This window comes from Corvus kubaryi, unplaced genomic scaffold (assembly GCF_017639235.1).
Source record: "Corvus kubaryi isolate FWS band 111438036 unplaced genomic scaffold, C.kubaryi_AGA036_p1.0 37398, whole genome shotgun sequence".
NCBI classification, from domain to species: domain Eukaryota; kingdom Metazoa; phylum Chordata; class Aves; order Passeriformes; family Corvidae; genus Corvus; species Corvus kubaryi.
This window is the reverse complement of record NW_024581137.1, coordinates 22,264,530-22,286,182: the sequence shown is the minus strand read 5'-3', so window position 1 is coordinate 22,286,182 and position 21,653 is coordinate 22,264,530. Positions and strand designations below refer to the sequence as shown.

Here is a 21,653-nt window from a genome sequence, read left to right as displayed (position 1 = left end):
CACATACTAACACAGCTTGGTCTTCTCCAGGCAAGAAGCATCATGTATAGCATCAGCTATGATCTAGCTGTGGCAATGCTGGTGCCCTTTCTCAAAAGAAGGTACGTGTTTTTCTGCTGTAGATATGGCTGCACCACACCGCTAATATGGAATATCCATGTCCACTTGGGAACTAAAGAAGCTCTTGTAAAGTCTTAATGTGTTCAGTTCTTTTCATATTTGTCATATTTGTTGTTGCTTGAAGTTCAGAGTGTTCCTGCCAAATAAAGCAGTAATTTTTTGGTAGTTTAATAAATAAAATGATTGGTGGTGTCTTGCTTTGTGACCCATTTGTCTGTAAGGTGCAATTTCTGTTTAGTAAAGTTGTCAGGAGAAGGGAGAACTATTTATACAGAGGAAGAGCAAAGTACAGTAATGTAAAAATTAGATGGTAATAATAGGGTATAGGAAATTGGGATTTGAATTTTTTATCCTCGTGTTTGTTGTATTTCTAGCTGGCTCTCTACCTATGCTCAGGTTATTATCATTTTTATACATTCTGTACCTTGCTGATTTATTTTTACCTTGTTTTTTCCCCAGCAGGTGGCCACACTTGCTAATTGAAAGCATCCACTCAGTCCCGATGGAGTGGTTTGTGTCAAAGGCATAAAAATAGGACTTGGACATGTAACAAGAGTGCCTATTGCAGAAACAAGTAGAGCAAAAGTCCTCAGCCTTCTTTTTTTTTGCCTCTCTGTGGTTGTTTTCTCTTCTGCAGAAATGTGGGTCTCTATAAATCAATTTGAAACCTACTAACAATATACATTCTTTCCTATAATTTTCTCATTGTGGAATCAGTGTCAGATCCATTCTTTGTTATATTGAAAGTTATTTTGGCCACAGAAAGAATATTTGTAGAGAGGGAAGGACCTGAAATTTTAAAGATAAGCTGATGGACTGGCAAAAACCGATTGAACTCAATTTTAGGAAAAAAAAGATCAAAATTTTCTTTACTTCAGCATGAATTTGTCATCTATGTTAAAAGTAGAATCTCTAGAGAAAGCTGTTTGGAAAAAGTTGAACAAAATTTTCCATTCTACAGCAGCACTTTTTTTCCTCAACAGTACTTGACATTTCACTAGTTTCTGACATCCAATTCCCACAATCTAATGCCTTTTTCTGTCTTGTTTAGGCTAAAACTGAGGAATGGAAACTGTCTAAACCCCTGCATTTTACTTTCTTTATGAAGCGTAAACACCATGTTCTGCAACACAGTTCCCTCTCTGACTATGGTGCTGGCATAGACCGCAGCCAAAGCACTAAGTCTGTAGATGCCTTAAGGTCTCTGAAGGCCAGAGAACTCTGTGTAAAACACTCCAAATTTGGTGAAATACCTGAATTATGTCAGCCATGCCGATGCACGTTGGTGTTACTGCCTGGTTGCTTTCATGTTTTTTTATTCAATTCATTTACAGATAGAAAATTGCTGTTTTCTGTGTGCTGCACACTTTCTATACCTTATGATATGACCAACCACAACTAGAGATAGAAGACAGAAAAAAAGAATGTCACAGCAGATGGACACTTAAATAAATTGGAAAGTTCAAACACAATAAAGAGATTCTGCACATCTTCTAAAGTCAACTTCCACTTATTAGTACACAATTAGCCTTAGATTTAAACACAAAAAGGCTGAGCAGAACATACTATTAAACTCTGCAGAGAAATGCTAAAATAGATGGAAAGCCACCTGGTGAAACCATGACCCACTAACATAAATTTGTTAATATCACCCAGCACAGTTTCAATTTTGGTATTTGATATATGAACCACAATGAAATAAAATACAAAAACATGACTCCTAATAGGGCTATCCGCGTGGGGTCAGAGCTTTCCTTCAACATCTTTTTGTGCAGACTACAACAGAAGAACGTTGTCTTCACCACTAGAACTCACAGAGACCTGTCAAGCCCAAAATACAGTAACTGGAACTTGGTCATTTGATCACTGCCACATTCTCACATGCCTCTATTTCACACATTCACAGTGAACGTTTGGTGTTTGCTGTCCCCCTCTGTCAGCGTCAACCAGCTGTGAACAATTTGGGCGTTTCACAAAGCAAGAGAGATGTGCTATAGCTCTGTGTTCCAGTCAGGGAGTTAAAGTTAGCAGCAGGAACCTCCTGCATGTAACACAGGCTTCCTACCGGCACAGATACACACAGCATCAGAGCTCTGCTGCTGTGGGATCTGAGTTCCAGAGTGCATCCATCACATAATCCAAACCACAGACTGCCTACATACTTAATAAACAAAAAGCATGGGAAATTTCCATTCATGCTAGCATTTTCAGCAAAATTACCTACTGCAACGCATCTGAAGTCTGCTCAAATCATTTTGAAGAGAAAAATTCTCTAATCTCTCATGTGAAAGTAATACTTTATCCCTTTTGCCCCCTTTTCATTAGTGCAGCTATATCATATGAATAGAATTCCTGCATCAAAAACTCCATTCAGCCTTGAACTTCAGATACATCTGATAATCTGTAAAATTATTTCAATTTTAGAAAGTATTTATTTATATTAGAAACATAATGATCCTTACATATGGAATAGTATGGTCCTTCATTTGATAAGATTAAGTGAAACTTGAAATGTTATGTATGACAGAAGTGTTTAATCTCTAAACTGAATTTAGTTCAAGTAATTCTAAAGATACAGTACAATATTCTTCCTCAAAAACTGTTCATATATGTACTGTGTCTGGCTGGGATGGAGTTAATTTTCTTCATGGCAGCCTGAATGGTGCTGTGTTGTGGATTTGTGACTCAACTGCTGTTGATAACATAGCAATACTTCAGCTACTGCTGAACAGTGCTTGCATAGGGTGAGGACTTTCTCTTTTCCCCCACTTTGTCATGAGCCCCACCCAGGGAGGAATGCTGGTGATGGTGAGAAACTTGGGAGCCGATTACAGCCAGGACAGCCGACCCAAACTGATCAAAGGGATATTCCATCTCACACAGCACTATGCTTAGTAATAAAAAAATGGAGGTAGACAAAGGAGATGGCTTCCAAGTTGGCTGCTGCTTGGGGACTGGCTGGACACTGGTCTGTTTATGGGGGTAACCAGCGATTTCCTTTGTATTGCCTTTTCACTTCCTCTTTCCTTCATCTATTACACTGTATTTATCTTAACCCACAAGTTTACCTGTTTTTGTTCTTCCTGTTCTGTTCTCTGTCTTACTGCAGGGAGGTTGAGTGAGTGAGTGAGTGAGTGAGCAGCTGCCAGGTTGACTGGATGCTATCTGGTGTTCGAATGTATGCCCATCAGGTGTGTAGTAAAACATATTTGGTTATCAGGAATCTACTGTTTGCTCAGCAAATCCTGCAGTCCAGTTGAACATATTGGGACTAGTCAGAGGGTTATGGCAAATAAGCAGTGTATTAGGGCACAATTACATGATTTAAAGGACAACTCTTACAAACATTCAGCAAACTCGCAGCTCAAAAAAATTTGTATACTTTCAAACATGATTCTCTGGAGCTAGTCTGGCATTCTACATCACTGGTGAATGCAAAGTCTATTTAACTTTTTTTGAAGTCACATATTGGCCTTTCACAAAGCACTTATGTAAGTGATCAACTTAGTAAAGCAGAAAGGGGAAATTGTTACTCTCAGACCAAACTGGTACCAATGGAAAAGTATATGGAAAAGAAGAACTGATGAAGATGAAAAGAAAAAGAACAATCTGTTTCACTCCATTCACTTCAGTATGTTAATGTATTGATATGTCATACTAGGAAAGGAGAAACTAGCATAGCACTGACCACGGGGCTTACATAACTTAATTTTTGCTTCATTTAAATATATGTGGTTGAACTAAAATATATTTTGAGAATATGGCAACATCAACTTGATTCAGTATTTCCTGTGATGGAGTATCTAAACAATCTTCATTAAATTGTACCAGTTACTAAATATCATTATTGATAAACTTATTAAACGTCTTACCAGTTTGTTTGGGGTTTTTTAATAGTTTCTTTCAAATGCCAACTCTTAGACCTTGTTAAAGCTGCTACACTGAAGAAACACCATGATTGTTGTTTCCTCTACAACCCATTTACACTCTGTGACCAACTGGCCTTTATCCAGCTCACTCACAAGGTCATGCTTCATGCTATGAAGCAATCAAGACATTGTTTATATCCATCTATGAAGCAGTCAAGACTTGTTCTGTTAGCAACGCATTTCTCAAGTTTTTAGCACTCTGGCAATAATGAGCCAACCTCTAAGCCTTTATCAGTGGCTGTTCGGTGTTTAGAAAAGTTAGGCAAACTCCCAATGGCAATTCAGGTTTTTCTGTGTAGGTCCTCCTTTCAACTCATCTGACTAATAGCTTTGGAAACTGGTTCTTTCGAAGGATTAAACCAGGACTTGCCTGTGTGTGTGATACCCGGCTCCCACCCCTGGCACCTCAGTGGCCTCCTCAGGCTGCACTGCAGTCCCTAGAGGACTGGTACAGAATCATGGAATAGTTTGGGTTGGGAGGGACCTTAAAGATCACCCAGTCCCAAAGCCCCTGCCTTGAGCAGGGACACCTCGTACTAGAACAGGTTGCTCAAAACCCCACCCAGCCTGGCCTTGAACACTGCCAGGGATGGGGCATCCTGAACTTCTCTGAGCAACCCATTCCAGCCTCACCACCCCCACAGTAAACGGAAGATGGAAGATGCGGGGTCGCTCCCAGGGACTCTTGCCCTGGGCGCTGGGGAGAAGCGGGAGATGGGGAACAGCCTACTGACGAATGTGGCTCGCCTGCCGCGGGAGCGGCTGGGCGGAAGGGAGGGAACGGGAACAAAAGGAGGAGGGGAAAAGGTGGGAAAGAAAGGGAGCCACGTGACTGGCGCGGGCGAACCGGAAGGGCACGCCGCGTGCGGGCGTGACGTGGCGGCGGCGGAAGTGCGTGTTGTGTGTGTGAGTGTGTTTTGGTCGGGGCAGAGGCGGCGGCGGAAGTCGGCGGCGGGGCTGGGTGAGGCACGGCTGCGCCCCCGCCCCTCGCCCCCACCGAGGAGCCGCCTCCCCTCTTCCCCCTCCTCCGCCCACCCTGCCCCGGCGCGCCCGCCAGCCCCGACCGACGCGCGGACGGACGGACGGACATCGCTGCGCCGCCGCCCCGGCTCCCCCACCTCGGCCAGGTGAGGAGGCGGTGGCGGCGCGGGGGGGACCCGGCGGCGGCGGCGAGACGGCGGAGGACGCGCCTTGTCCGGGCTCCTGCCGGCGGCCGCTCCCCTGGCCCTGCGGGAGCGTCGTGCCGCGGTGTGGGTGGTCGAGGTGGGCAGCCCGCCGTGCGGGGAGGGGAGGCTGCTCTCTCCCTTCCCGGCGCAAAATGGCGCCCCCGGTTTTCCCACTTCCCCTTATTCCTGTGCCTGGAAGGGAGCCGCGGGGGAGGGGAGGTGGCGGCGGGGGTTGGAGGGGCTGGGCCCGGGAGAGCGGGGATCCTCCCCTGCGTGCGGGCGCTCCTGCAGAGAGGTATCGCTGTCTGGAGCCACCCGTGAAAGCTGTTCTCCTCGAGTTGCTTGTGAGATATATGAAGGGGGAGGTTGGGTGATGGGTCCCTCGCTTTCCCTTTCACTTGCGGCTGGAAGAAGGACGGTGAACTAGGTGGGAAGTAAAATACTCCCGATTAGGCGTCGCCATCGGGGGGATCGCGACTGGCCTAGTATGCTGGGTATCTTCTGCATTGCACTGAATGGGATCTAGACACAAAGCTAGGGTAGGGTGGAGGAACAAACCTAAGCTTTTTTATGTTTTAGAGGAGAGCTGAATGGCATAAGAACTATCAAAATGTTCCAGACAGAACCATGAAAGGCTGCTCTCTCAGCATTTTTAATGATTTTTGGTTTTTTCCTACCTTACACTTCTTTCAGATCTTGGGGATGGAAATGAGAGGCTAAAGGGCTAATTAAGCAGCTGAAATGAATCAGTTTCTTTCATGTAATGTTCAGCCCAAGTAAAAATCATGGCATTTTTGAATTTTTCCAGTTTTATAGTGACTCTTCAGAGTTACAGTCAGGCTATATTGCATGTAGGTATTGTTCTTCCATAATGAGAAATGTCAGGAAAAGGTAGATGTTGGCTGAAGTGAGGTGGCTAGAGACAATGGTATTATAGTCATCACTTACGTTTCCTGTATGATAAACCGGTTTATCTGAAAGCATTTGGTACCATTCATCATTCGGATGAGCTTATGAGGTGGCTATTACCTTTATTTGGAAGGCTGTAATTTTTTTGCAGCAATTGTGTTGATTCACTTGTTTTACTTACAGTCTCATTATGTTTCAATATAAACTGGCTTACATGTGACAAGTTGTCCCTGTTACTATCTTGACCACTGCAGTAAGGTGTCACAGTAATTCTGCTGAACCTGGAAAGGAGTAACAGACAATTTGGTTAGTAGGAGTGGCTAATATATAAGGATTTTTAGTTACTTCTTTTAAAACATTCAAGAAAGTCCAGTATAAAGAAATTTAAAGTAGATAGATAATGGTTGTAGCCTCAGCATTGTATGGTTTGTGTCTGTTAATGTAGTGTATAAAAGTTGATTAGTAAGAAACACTGTTGTTTGCTATGAGATATAAAAGTGGTGGAATGTTCCAGTTTTAAATTTATCATTAATTTTTTCGTGTGGCTTTTGTATTTGATAATGCATTTTATCACATTAAATGTAGGAACAGTGCTCACTGTCTTAATCTCTTCAGTAGGCTGGCTTTTGTCACCAGTGTTACTTTGATACTTCTGTATTAGCTGTCTTGTAGTGGAAAATAGGCCAGTGCCTATGCTTACATGACTGAATTATGCCATTAAATTGTGTGTTTGTAGGTGTTGGCTGGGGCTGTTGGTATTTTGCACACAGACTCAAGCATGGTAAGATTTGTGTTCAATCTGTTAAAATCTTAGGACTGTTCTGTAAATAAAATTCAGACTATCTAACAGCATACAAATTTATCTTCTGGAGTGATGAGAATACCCAGCATCTGGTAAATTAGTTGGTGGGGTTACCAGGAGTACTTGACAGATAATGTTCTCCAAGCTTTGTGTTCTGGCATTTCAGCATGAACCTGCTGTGTCTTGGGGAGGATGTTCAGGAACAGAGTGAAAGTTCTGACTTAGCAGAGTGACCTATGTATTTGTAGTGCTCTAGACTGCAAAATGGAGTTCTTACATTAAACTCTGTAAAAGTAAGAAAATCTCCCTCATTTCCATCCATGTGAAGCCATCCATCTCAGAAATCTTTATAGTATTTTCTTTAGCACATTTTTGTATTAGTAGATCTCTTGCATAACTCCCATATGTATCAGTTTAAGAGCTTGTTTCAAGTCAAGCAGTCGTGTACTTGCTTTTGTGTAGGTGAATGAACATGTCTTACCAAGGTTTTCTTTCTTTACATATTCCAAATATATTGATTACATTGCATGCAAAATTGGGAGGGGAGGATAAGGGGAGGAATATTAGTGGATTTTTTCCCAGGAAATTTTCACCAGAGCTCAGTTTGCATTGCATATGTAGGGTACTGAGTGTAGTATTCCTCCCAGTTCTCCAGGTTTGTATTTTACTGATGAATTAAGGAATAGGAGAATGAATGTGACCTGAGACTTGGAGTGTGCATGGGGGACTGCAGCATTGAAATCTACTTCTGAATCTTTGTGAAACGTTGTGTACTCAGCTCACAGATGTGGAAAAAAACAGGCCAAAACCATTCTGTAGTGGCCATGTCAATCTGCAGTACTGTTTCTCTTTGGATTAAGCAGATACTTCCCTTGCTTATTGTGTATGTATGCTGCCATGTTGTGAACTTTTACTGCAGGGTTTCGGCATCATCTGATACTTCAAAAGATGATGATTTTCATATACACTTATAGAAGGTGTTAATGAATTTTTTGATATGTCAAAATCATCTGGATGTGCTCTGTCAGGTTTTCAGTCTTGCATTTGTTTTTATCCTGAGCTGTTGAAAAGTGGATGGTATGACTAGTAGTTTTTATTATTAATTTATGAGATGTATTGATGTGACTGTTGAATGAACGAGGTTTGCAGTATGTTTCTCAGATGCCCTTCCTCTCAGGTACTGTGGTCTGCTATCAGCTTGACAGCTGGTTATTTTTGTACATGCTATCTGACTGTCTAGAATGATTTGGGGGGGGATGCTGTGAGAGTGTAAACTTTGAAGTTCTCTGATAACTACAACTTCTGTAGCTTGGGCATCTATAAAAACCGGACTAGATATTTTTCTTGACAACCTGTGTCAGCTTTGTGTTCTGAAGTAGTATTGCAAGGGGTAGTAATTACTATTTTATAAGTGATAAAACTCTGAATTAACTACAAGCTGTAAATACTCAGGTGAAACTGATAAATATTACACAAGTTAAATCAGTCTTGCCTGTTTTTCTCTCCTACCTCCTTTTGCTCTCAGTGTGGGAAACAGCAAGCAAAAAAGCAGTCATAACAAATAACCTGTGCAGTGGCTTGCTTTCTTCGTTGTGTGTCATCTAGAAGTCACTTGCTCACAGGAGTACTAAGTCACATGGTCACTAGATGTTGTCCTTATGTCTTCATGAATGCTGCAGAGTCTGGAAAAACATGGGATGTATTAAGATTAAAGGGTTTAAAATTATTTCATGGTTATCCAAGCACACTGGAATGCTACAGCATACAGATTTTTTTTTTTTCATTTTAAAACAGAAATAACTTAATTGTCTTTATTACTTTTCCAAAGGAAAAGATAAACAAATGGCTAACAGTATTCTGAACCACCTATATTCTGGTTATGCCTTGCCGCTTTCTCTATTGTAGTACAATTACAGAGAGATTAACTGTAGTCACTGATCCATCTTTATCCAAATCACAACTTCTGAAGCCTATTTCAGCAGCATGGAGGGGGAAGAGTTTTGCCTGAGAACCAACACACTAGTAGTGTAAAATTGTTGGTTTATGGTGTAAGGATGAAAGGTGTGGTATTTTTAAAATAACTGGATCCATTCCTGTATTCTGAAACACTTCACCAAAATTAGTTTAATGAATCAGAATCTTAGAGTTAACATGGTACTTAATAAGAATGGTGATAGGATTTGCAGGGGCTTTTTTGCTTCATTCTTTCACTGTGGAACACTTTCATATGTTTCTAAGAATATAGAGCTAAAATGTGATACTAGTTTATGTTGTACAACTAAAATTTTAAAAATATGTATTTTTGATTTAATTATGATGTAATAGTCAAATAGAACACAAACTCAGGACAGAATGCAAAATTGTTATCTCCTACCTTGAAGAAGGTAAATTATTTTGAGAGATATGAGAAAAGGAGCAACATGAGCAAATAGAAGTGTCTAAGATGTTGAAAATATTTTTAAGACCTGTATTCTGTTTACAGTGAGAATTAGAATATCTGTTTTTCAGCTGTTACGTTATTCACTATATACTGCTAAGATTTTTGTTCTCCTTTATTCCATGAATATTAGTTTGTAAGGGAGTATCTTGCTGAAGGGTAGGGTTCTGATAGACTGCTCAAGGACTTTCCAGAGATAAGGTTCTTCAGGACTTGAGTTGAGGGAAGGGGAGGGTTAGGAAGGAGATGGAAGGCTTAGCATCTGACCTAGGCCTGTAGCAAACTGGAATGCTCAAGTGCCTGATCTATGTGCTAAGGGGTTCGAAATACGAAGATGGCTAAAGATTACTGCTTGGTTTAAAATGTAGTTGCTTTGTCACAAGGAATAAAGAACAGGAAGTCATTTGAAACTATTATGTTTGCTTACTTTCTTGCAACATATGTTTAAAAACATTTAAAGTATGTTTTGCGGCAGGAGCGTGTACTCTAACCTAACTTGCGTCCTACATGTTAGAAAAACTGTATCCCCACAAAGTGTGCTCAATTCAAAGAAATAATCAGCTGGGGTAAGACAAAATTATAGGCTGGCTTGGGGGAGTCTTTTATTTTGTATCTACTGTTAAGTGTGTAAAAGCATAATGATTAGGGTCAGAAGTGATACCAGCAGAGTCTAAAGGCTTCCCTGTCCATATGAGTAAGTACTGTGGGTGGGTATTTTTAAGCATCTGGAAAGAAGAGTAGGCAGCCTAAGCAATATGCTGTTCATACTTGTTCTTAACAAAAATCTCTGTTGTTAATATTGATCTAGGAGACGTGTAAGTATTGGAAATAGAAATTAATCATCATATGGTAGTTCTCTGGTGGTTTGTACAAAGCAGCCTGGAATTCTTACTGGTCGAGACAATTGTTTTTCATATGGAAGGCTTCACTTTTGCTTCTTAGTACAGCTGTTAATTTCAGAGGGTATTAATGGTTTGTATGTGAAGATCTGTACTTTTATTTAAGGAAACTGTTTGATAGATGGGATAGAAGTGAATTGATGAACTATACTTGCAAAGAACTTAACTGTGGTGTTTGAGTTTTCCCAATTTGCTCAGTTTTTTGCTCATCCTTCAGCAGTGCTGACTTTGGAATATTGGTTAGCAATAGCATAATTATGAAAAGTTTTTGCTTCTTGTTATTTGTTACTTTACTGATAATTTGAAAGTCTGAATTTGTTGTGTTAAACATCAGTCTCAATTTGTTAAGAAATAACAGGAGACTGAGGTCTTGCAAGAAGAAACATAATTGGATTTTAATGTCCTAATTTGAAGCTTTAATGGCAAGACTAGGAGTTGAAGAAGATAACTGGTTCATGTGTCATAAATTCTGGCTATACTTGACAACTTACCAGTGATGGTACCTGTACTCTGGCCTGTTGACTTTAGTAAATATTAGGTCAAGTTATATATTATATATATTGCATTAGTGAATGAGACTTTTCTTACTTGGTTTGTAAATCTAATGCATCCACTGTCTTTTCACGATTAGGTTGTTACTGGCAGAAGAACAAGGATTCAGATCTCAGTGGAACTTGCTTTCAAAAGCTGTTGAAATAAAGGACTACTTTCTAATTTGGACATGGCTAATCGAGGAGCAACAAGGCCCAATGGGCCAAATGCTGGAAATAAAATTTGCCAATTCAAACTAGTACTTTTAGGAGAGTCTGCAGTTGGCAAGTCAAGTTTGGTGCTTCGTTTCGTAAAAGGACAGTTTCATGAATTTCAAGAAAGTACGATTGGAGGTGAGAAAATTATCCTGTTAATTTGTTTCATGTTGAGTTTTTATATTGTCCTTGCCCTTGAAAACCTTTAATGTAATTGCACTTCTAGAGTGGGTCATTGACAGCAAGGATCAAATCTGAGCCCTGTGTCAGTAATTGAGAACTATAATTTTCTAAGTTAAATGTAATTGGCACAAGGCTGTAGCAAACACCCTTTTCAAGTGGAGGTAGTAAATGTGTTCTTGAACTGGATAGTTTTGAAACCTGGGCTCAATGTCATGTTTTGTTTGTAAGTGGGTGTGTGGCTCTTTTAATTGTGCTGTATGCTTACTGCATGAAATAACTGCTTAGTAAGAATTATGAGCTTAGTTTCTATGAAAAAAAAAAAGCAAACAGCATTGCATCTCGCAAAAAGCTTGTGTTTGTCACTTATGCATGCTGGCTTTGCTTTTGGTATTGGAGAACTTGATACATTTTTGGATATATTTCTGTGCTAGTAATCACAGAATTTATTGAGCTGTTTTTCCATTTTGTGACTTTAAACAAAACAGGTGCTGGCTACTAGAACTAAAAAAAAAAATCTGTTTGTCTGTGAACAGATTTTATCATATTCTTCCCCTTGCCAGATTTCTTAAGTTACATTGTATTTTGGAGATGTTTGTGCTTTGAGCTGCATTCCTCCTTGGATAAATTTAAAAGTATCCCAAAACTACCCAACAGCATACAGACTTCAAGTATGGATTTTATTAATTGATAAATACTCTCCAGTAATTGCTGTTGCAGCTTGTATGAGTCAGTCTGTTCCATTGTAATATTTATGTGAAGGCCTTTCAGTGGTCTGTGTGTCTTCACACACCAACAGTTGTTGAAATGTAAAAAACTCCACAAAGCTTACAAAAATAAATACAAGCTGAATTTCATTGCGTTCTTCTTTTGCCCTATTTCTAGCTGCTACATGTATTTATTCTTTGTATCTGTCAGCATAAATAGAGAACCACATATTTTCTACTTTAGTAATCTTACTAATGTACACTTTTGGCTTTAGGCATTTTATCATGGCTCGAGGATAGGTGCTAGTATGAAAGTTTCTGTATTCTCTGATACTACACGTCTGTGTGATAATATGGAGAGCATTCTCAAAAAATATGTAGTGAATTAACTTTCCAATATCAACAAGGTTTTTGGTTTAAAAAAACTGTTAAAATTAAGTGAAATTCATTGTTCCATTTCAGTGATCTCCAATTCATTTAACTTCCATTTAGTTTTTTCTTGTTTTAGTGTTTGGCATAACCCAAACCCTGTTACACTGTTCAAAATCTAAACAGAGCTTAAACAAGAGCCTAAGTAGGTATATGATCTTTAGTGTAATCTTATTAAATTGTGCCTCTTCTATATGACATAGAAACAATGAAATGCTATATAATACAGTTGAGAGCTATTAAATGCAGCAATGTTTGGATTCAGAAAAGTTTTCTATAGAGAAAGCTGTCTTAACTGTGTGGCTTGTAGTTGCCCAAGGCATAATTTTCTTTGTATACAGAAGGGCCTTTTAACAAAGAGAGGCTTATGTGCATTGTGGATCCGGATAAAAACATCTGAAAGGGAGTGCAGTTAAAGGTGGACATGTTGGATGGTGGTGGTGTGGTTTTGCCACTTCAGACTAGTGTAGCAAGGCCTGTTAGTTGCTTAAGACAAAAGTATGGCTGTTAAAGATGATGGCCTTTAGATAATTAACACAGATGATTAATTGTCAATTTACTATGGCCTTGGCAAGATGCAAGAAAGTTATGTTTTTTGCAGAAATTAACTGATGTTTTAAGGTAGTTTAAATGTTCCTTTTGACAAAAACCAGAGGATTGCATAGAATAAACTACTTGTTTAATTTTCTTTCCAAGTACATACCTTCATTTAGGGAGTGTTTTTCTGTTAAGAGAAAAATGTCTGTGAGAACTTCAAAATCCGCTTGCTTAACATCTTGTCTGTGCCTTGGAGAAATAGAATACTGAGCTGGTTCTGGGGAGGAAGTCCTTAGTTTAGTGCAGGATGTATGGTGTTTTTTCACTCTGTTTTGTTTCCTGGCTGCTTAGAGAGCTGCCAAGTGGAGCCTGTTCTACCAGTGTTTGTATATGTAGCATTTAGAGAGACTTATGTTGATTTAACATTGGAACATCAAAGCCTTTACTGTCTCCAGCCTGCCTGCTCATCTGTGATGGATGCTAATACCCCTGAAGCAAGAGCACCTGACCACTTAAGGAGTCAGCTTCTGGTCACAGTTTAACCCCAGCCAGCAAATAAATACTGTGCAGCTGCTGCTCACAGCTGAGACAGGGACACTTCTGTATGCTAGTTACAATGTCCTTTACAGAGCAAGATTGGCTTCATTTTGGTTTCTGTAATGAGTTGAGTTGAAGGTTGCAACAGTTTTGGAATTGTTCATAGGCTATGATGTCTCCAAATATGTAGGACAGGATAACATCCCAGGTATGCAAGTGTTACAGGTCAGTGTCTCTTCAGACATTAGATTTAAACTGGCCACAGTCCATCACTGTGCCTAGTGATCAGAGTTCCCACTTCAGCTAAGTAGTGGGCTTTCCTTAGTTTTATAATACTGGTTTCTGTGCTGTGTGGGTGCTGGCCTCCATACTTCTGATTGTACCTTGACCCGAATGGAAAAGTTTTACTAGGAGTAACTGTTTGAAGACTTGGAATGAGTTACTTAGTATTTTCTGCAACTGGAAGGCCATTATTTATGGTAATGTATTCAGCTGTAGTAGGAATGGCTGCAAGTTTCCCTGAAACTGCACACTGTTGAAATAATGCTGAAATTAATTCTTGAGATCACTTGCAAAGTCAAAAATAGAGCTGCTTTGAGAACAAGAACTTACAAGAAGTGCTTCTTTCTTGCAGATCTGTTAGCTAAGGTAAAGTTGTCAGGAGCTGAAAATCAAAGTTTTAAGATGGTATTCAAGTAACATAAATGTGTAGAACTGCAAATATCTCAACTGTTGGATTGTAGCATGATGGGATGCTGTTACTGGTGCTCTGTAATACATTTCATCCTGCTTCAACAGACTTTATCTAGAAGGTTTAAGAGAAGGCTTATGGTTACTCAGATTCACTATTACGAAAAAGGGAATTCTTGCCAATTTTTGCTTTCTTATGTCTAACCTGAAGAAAATCTTGTTGTTTAAATAACTCCTCTGTGTTGATCAGTTACAGTCTGTCAGCTAATGCTTGCATCAAACATGCTGTATTTTAACAGTAGGCTTGAATTGTTTTGCATCTCTGTGAACATAACTATATGTGAATATAGAGATATAAGCAGACTTCTGGTTTCAGCACCTCTGTCTTTTTTGTAGCTGCTTTTCTAACCCAGACTGTATGTCTGGATGATACAACAGTAAAATTTGAAATTTGGGATACAGCTGGGCAGGAGCGGTACCACAGTTTAGCACCCATGTACTACAGAGGAGCACAAGCAGCTATAGTGGTGTACGACATTACAAATGAGGTAAGTACTGGGTTACAGAGGCACAAGGGGAATTTAGAAGTTACCAGTCTTGCACTGATCTTTACTTATTTTTTTCTCACTGACTTGTGTGAATCAATTAATTGTTTTGTAGAATCATAGAATGGTTTAGATGGGAAGAAGCCTGTAAAGGTCATCTAGTCCAACACTCCTGCCATGGGCAGGAATGCCTTCTGCTGGACTAGGTTGCTCATTTCATATTGCACTGTGTGATGTCAGTTTGTGTCTGTAAACTTATCTGGCTAAAAGACCATTTCTAGGGTTGGATTGTTTGGGGTTTTTTTAATATCAAAAAGACAGAAAGAAAACAAATCCTCTTGTAGAAGTGTTTCTCACCCACCCTTAAGTCAGTTCACGGAGTTTGAGCTGTTACTCTCGTCACATTGCTGGTCGCACTTTTATTTCTGACAGTGAAAGATATTATTTTAACATTGAATATTACTGCAAATTTTGATTAAGATTGGAAGGGTAGCATAAGGTATTGAGACCAAACCCTAAGGTTATTAGATTTCTTTTTATTTGAACTTAGATCAGATAATCTTGGGTTGTTTCTGATAAAATGAGACTTAAAACCCAAAACTTTAAAAAAACTCAGAAATCCTGTACCATAATGAACAGTCTTCAGTAATTAGAAAGTAATTTTGAGGCCTTTTCAATATAGCTGTTCATATACTTGTTTCTTCTAGAGAAACTGAAATTCCCATTTTCTCTCTTAACCACTTCTTTCCTTACTCTGTCTACACAAAGATCTTCCTACCTACTTACTTCAGCATTGTCCCAGCTAAGCACAGTTGAGAACTAAGGTAGGAATGTTTCATTTTAAAGGCTCAGTTTGGCAATTTGGAGTGTGCCTTTGGACTAAGGTAGCAGCCTTGCATTGGTGTTTTGTGCTTGAAGTGTAGATAACAGAGATGGGGATAATAGATGAGTACAAAAGGATGACAAAACTCAGTTGCATCATTTTGCGATCATTAACAGGAGTCCTTTGCCAGAGCGAAAAATTGGGTCAAAGAACTTCAGCGACAAGCAAGTCCTAACATTGTAATAGCTTTAGCAGGAAACAAAGCTGATCTAGCTAACAAAAGAGCTGTGGATTTCCAGGTATGTACATAACTTTTGTTCATAGAAATTGCATTTTGTTTGAATAGATAGTAAATAAACCTAGGGGGAGCTTATATGCATAGCCTGGCTAGTTGTTATGGAGGTCATGCTGTTAAATATAAATGTCAGCTGAGACTAATTAAATAATACATGCTACCGAAAAACCTACTTCTGTACAAGTAATATGGAGGAATAGACTTTTTGGAATAATTAATTTGACTTAGAGGAATAATTAATTTATTTGCATATCTTTCAGGCTAATTGAATATCTGTTCTTTGATGTGACTTTTTTCTGTCTTCTACCCAAAATTACTGGTAACTAGAGTTTCAGTGGATGAGGTAGCAGTAACTCTAACACCAAACTGTTCTGTCTGGCCTGTCAGACAGAGAATTTTGATCATCATATGATACAAAGCTGGTTGATGTGCCTAACTTGCTTAGGTTGTACTGTTGAAGAAGTGTTCAAATTTTAATTGAGCTTTTCATGGCATTTCTTTTGGTTTAGTGATTACATCTGTGCTCTCACTGGTATTTTATCTTCTAGAAGGTTTAATCAAGTAATCAGAAAATAGCTTCCAAAGTGAATAAAACTAACTGCAGGTAGTTTTGGTCCATTCATGATAGACTGAATTTGAATTAAGATAGTATTTATTAGTCAGTAATTAGTCATTAATTTACAGTTTTTAATCTGTGTTTGGGGTCATGTGAGATACAGCTGCATATAGTAATGAATCCTTTTGTAACTATAGAGAGTTGAACTATGAAGGTTAGCAGTGGTTTAGGTGTTTTTCTGCCAGTCTTCTAATTTTATACTTCCATGACAGTTGAAAGGAGACTTCGGTGTTTTATGAAAAATTGTAGTATTTAACAAAAATTTCATACATGACTGCAGTCAATAATGTAATCAAATTTAACTATATTTTGAACAATTACAGTCTTAATGTTTTTCAAATGTTAGGGGGTCTGCTACTGTGGATGTATGAGCTCCTTGTGGGCTTGACAGGCATTTCTCATTTCAAATCACATATTAGATTCCTAGGTATTTGTTAATGTGGTGTTTCAGATATAATTACATAGATCTTAGCAGGTGTCACTTAAATAATTGTAGAGTGCTGTAGATTATTCTTATCATCATAGGTGTTCTGTAATTCAGCTTTTTTTGCAGATTTCTTATTGAATGCAAAGGCAGTTACATAATCATAAGAAGCTGTAGATTCTCAGCTGAATTGACTAATAAGAAGTGGCAAAAATAGTAAAGTTCGTATGAGCAGAGTGTCAGATGAAAATTCATACTGAAAAGGGAGGTAACATGGCAAAATACTTAATACTGCTTATTTGCTGTAATTATGAATTTGTATCAGGATAATGAGACTGTTCTGATCCATCTGCTGCAGTGCTTGAAAGATTCAAGATAGTTCACAGACTGCCTTTTTCCAGGGTAATAATGGACTTGCTGACATTTGATGGCACTTTCTGAAGCTTATTTGTACTTGCTGTCACAGCTAGTGTTCTGCATTGGGCTTGTATCTTCCATAAATATTTTCATTTATTATTTAGTTTTGCCCGAGATTCTTCCATCTGGATATTTCTAAGATTAGGAAGGATCTTTAAGATTCCATTTCTAGTTGTTTAACTGCTTGGTGGAATTGTAACTTTTCCATAACTGGTGAATAACATATTGTCAGATGAGTGTTTCCGCAAACTGTCTTTCTTTCCAAATGCTGTAGAGATTGTTCCTTTGTAGCAATTGAAAGTACAGTGTGTAATGATTGTCTGAGTTTAAATTTTTTTTTTTAATGAAGTAATGTATTCTTATTTTAACTTTCAGGAAGCTCAGGCTTATGCAGATGACAATAGCCTATTGTTCATGGAGACGTCTGCTAAAACATCTATGAACGTAAATGAAATATTCATGGCAATTGGTGAGTTTATGAACAAACTGAGAACTTTAAGGGGAATAGTTTTCATGAGATTCAGACCATGACAATCTTCCTAACTTAAGATCTTTGTTTTTCACCTAAATTATTTCTGGCATCAGAGTTTTCTTAGGCCCTTTTATTTGTTTAATTTTGTTTAGGCACCTATCTGTCATCCACAAGCTGTGTCAAAGATGGCAATGTGTGCTTCAATTCAGTGTCCAAGTTATAAGTAAAGGACACTGCATGTTAAAAGTAAATCTACTGATACATTTTTAGACCTGACATAATCTTGTGGATTTCTGTAATGATGCTAACATGTAGTAGTGAGTATAAACCAAGAATTTTTGTGTATTCCATTGATATACCCAAAATTGTATTTAATTGTTAATAAACTTTTGAAAGTGGAGGAAAAATAATTAATTTTTAGGCTGGGCACTAATCTGTTTAGTAGTAACCTTAATTATAGTAGATGCTTTGCTAGTGGATAATAGTAATGTATAGCATCAAATAACTTCATTAAATCTGTTTTGTATGTTGCATCTCTCTAACCTACTTTTGGTGAAAAAACATCATTGATATTAAAATTAAATGTTTTTAAAGAGGTCTTAATCTTCTGCTTTTTAAGTCAGGAGAGCAGAAGGTAATTTGTGGTGTCCTTCAAACTTCCAGCAGATGCAAATTAAATTATCACTATAGCAACACTTTATTACAAGTACTTGCTTCATATTAACTATAAATACTTGAAGAGGGGGGATAGACACAAACACTTAACTGTCTGACAGGAAAGTATATTTTTCTCATGAATGTTCAAGATAGGCCTGCATTTAATGATACAGAAATGCTCAGTTACACTGTTCTGTGTTTCGCTGGTGAAATTTCAAAATTAATGTGTTTAATGGTGCAGTTTGCATCCTGTAAAAAAAAAAAAAATCCCCAAAAAACTGAGGGTTTTTTCTTTTTTTGTAATTTGAGATGTCGGTAAGAATTCTTCCCTCTCTGTATTTTAATGAAGTCTGCAAAGTAAGTTTGAGGAAAAAGATGCCCACTTAATAACTGTCTTTTGTCTGCAATGTTGTTAGGCCATGTGAGTATTTTGCATCAGTGGGGTGAAATTCAGCTTTGTCAGGGCATCAGAACAAGATCTGTGCAGCAGTAGACTCTGAATGGAAATTTTGATGAGGCTCTAAGTATCGCATGTAATTTGGAATGGCCTGCAAAATGTGGATGCAGTTCTCAGGACCGTGTGTAAATATGATCTTAAAGCGGAGAGAAAATGAAAAATGAGAATGTTGAAAGAACTGTTGGGTGCAAGCTGCAGCTGCTTGTAAATTGACTGCTTCAGCACTCATTCAGAACTTCCAGTTAAAAAAAATAATATTAATTCAGCTCTAGATATAGTTCTAGAATTCAAAACAACATTTCTCTGAAGACATTTTTCTGTTGGTGCACAGTCCCTTTGTACTGGCTCAGCAGCTTAGTACTGTGTGGGTTCTTGGGTTTTGTCACAGATCTGTAGAACAGCCCAAGTTGGAAGGGACCTCAGAAGATCCCTGTGGCCCACCCTTTTGCCCAGCACCCTGAGGTTATCTGGGACCACAGCATGTTGATGTCCGCTCTGTGGTTTTTTTTGGCTGTGTTTCATTGATTTTAGAAAAAGTTGTTCTTTAAAAAATTGACAGAAGTAACTACTTCGGGGGGGAAACCAAACTGTGGAACAAGAGTGGTTGTTGGGTCCTGGTAAGATAGGCCCATGGAAGTCCTGTTGTGTAGAACTTAGCAATTTTCTGATGGAGAGAAATCTAGGAGAAGCTACTGCTCAGAAGGGTGACAGCTTTCACCCTTATTTTTTCATGTTAAGACTGAGGAGGAACCTTGGAGCTACAAGGGCAACAAAGAAATTACCAATCAATTGACTCATAAGAGCTGAACAGAAGAGGCAGCTTGAAAAAAATAGGAGAGGCTTGATCTGGTGCTGAGGGCCATTTTATATGTTTGCAAAAACTCATTTCTGGCTGGATATCTGGGAGCTGTTTGACCCATTTCTGTCTGTGTTTTGTGCCTTTTCAGTGTTTCTGTATCTTTTTGCACTAACATCCTGATCTTAAAGCCTGTTCTGTGTGGGTGGATTCCCACAGGAGCTGTCGTATAGTGGCATAGCACACCTGTGCAGATACATTTTACTGCTCAAGTTACCAATGTATTTCATTCCTGGAAACCATAGATAAGATGCTGAGCATTAAGAAGTTAAGTGTCTTAACTTCTTTCATTACCAATGCACTGAATCAAATCAGATTATACAGTAAGTATACTGATATGCGTATAATGTGTTGTTTTGTTTACTCAGGTGATTTAATCTTAATAAAATCTCAGGTTTAACTCTTATTTCCTGTTCATCTTACAGCAAAGAAATTGCCCAAGAATGAACCACAGAATGCAGGAGCCAGCTCTGCCAGAGGAAGAGGAGTAGACCTTACTGAACCCACACAACCACCCAAGAGTCAATGTTGTAGTAACTAAAAGAGCAATTGCTTTAAACTGTTCTGAATATTCTTCTGCTTCCTAACAGTTAATAACCATGGAATTGGAGTGCTTAACCTGGTCCAGTACAAGCTTCCAAACAGCGAAGAGACTTACGATAATAGTCAAGTTCATGATACAGAGTTTTCTTTTGACCTAAAATTTTAACATGCATGTATCCACCACTGGCTGCAGTGTTTCAGCAGTAGAGGAGAGATGGAAGCGGAATAAACTTCCTTCGGTTGAAAGATTTTAAAAATAATTTGTTATTATTAGGGGTGTAGAAGAACTGCTTTCTGTGGACCTAATTGGCCGGTTCCTGTAGCCTCAATACTGATCACTGTCATAATAAATAGAATTGGGTCTTCTCATAATTCTCAATTGTGCTTTAAAACCTCTTTAGAAACAGGGTCTAGAAATTACTTCAACTTATTTGCAGTATTGATGCAACCAGTTGTTTCTGCAGGTATCCACTGTTTAGTTATACATTCCATAGTTTAATAATTTTATTACAAATAATACTTGCATTAGCAATTTTAAGAATCTTATGCTTGCCAGAAAGTGGAGTTTTAGTTGGTACACTCTATGTAAATTATATCAACCAGTTAGTTATCTTAACGAATTAGTGATGAATCAAGTCTAACTTCATTTCTAATCTGTTCAGAGGGTACAGACCAGTAAATTCAACTCTACAACTTAGGATATGGGGTTTTTGTCCTCTACAAACTGTAAGAGCTCTTCAAGTAAAGCCGCAACAAACTCGGTGTCTGTGACTTCTTTCTTGTTTCTGATCATTGCTGGCCATTACAGTTTGTTTTTCCCCTAAGGAAAAAAAATAGTGCACTAACAATTATGTACATCCAACTTGATTTTAAATTTGGATATTAATGTACTGTAAATAGGTACTCTGCATTGTAGTCTACATTTGTTTAATACTTTCTGTAATATTTAAGAGTTGCTTAAAGGTATACAGAATGTACAGTTACTTAAAGCTAACTTTTTTCCTCTCTAATCAAAGGGGGTTCTGAGTTCTTCCTTTATGGCTAGAACAGTAATAAATGATGCTCCTGTATCTGTAACATAAGTACTGCTGTCTGTCAGTAATGAACTTCGCAACTTTGTTTTCCAAAGTACATTTTATTTTGATCGGTCCAGTATATTGCACTAATTCTTTTAGTTATTTTCATTATATGAAATCTACAAGGTGTGTCAGAAGAGATGAATTAGTCTATTTAAATGTTGAACTGATAGAAACTTACTTGTGCAGATTTTAAATTTGCAGTAATCTGGGTTTAGCAAGAAAATTGACAGTTCACCAGTGTTTAGTTTTATATTGAGGTGCTCAGGTTTGAATAAAGTGGTTTAAAAATTTTTTTGTTTACCGTTTCTTATTGAGTTTCAGAAAGTTTTATCACATTTGTACAGTTCCAGACAAGATGTCTGATTCACTGTATGGGTCAGC

At 38.4% G+C, this 21,653-nt stretch overlaps 1 protein-coding gene across 3 annotated transcripts; it reads left to right on the top strand.

Moving 5' to 3' along the window:
* The first annotated feature begins 4,984 nt into the window (after window positions 1–4,984).
* Window positions 4,985–21,562, top strand: RAB5A (RAB5A, member RAS oncogene family). 3 transcript variants are annotated; one of them, XM_042043345.1, is made up of 6 exons: window positions 4,985–5,312; window positions 10,894–11,146; window positions 14,485–14,636; window positions 15,633–15,755; window positions 17,584–17,677; window positions 20,076–21,562. In XM_042043345.1, the coding sequence occupies exons 2-6, from the start codon at window positions 10,984–10,986 to the stop codon at window positions 20,189–20,191; spliced, it is 648 nt and encodes a 215-aa protein (XP_041899279.1). In that variant the 5' UTR covers window positions 4,985–5,312; window positions 10,894–10,983; the 3' UTR covers window positions 20,192–21,562. The 3 variants fall into 3 exon arrangements, with proteins under 3 accessions (XP_041899279.1, XP_041899278.1, XP_041899280.1); XM_042043344.1 differs by having other exon boundaries at window positions 5,089–5,176; XM_042043346.1 differs by lacking the exon at window positions 4,985–5,312 and adding an exon at window positions 5,537–5,559.
* Window positions 21,563–21,653: the final 91 nt, after the last annotated feature.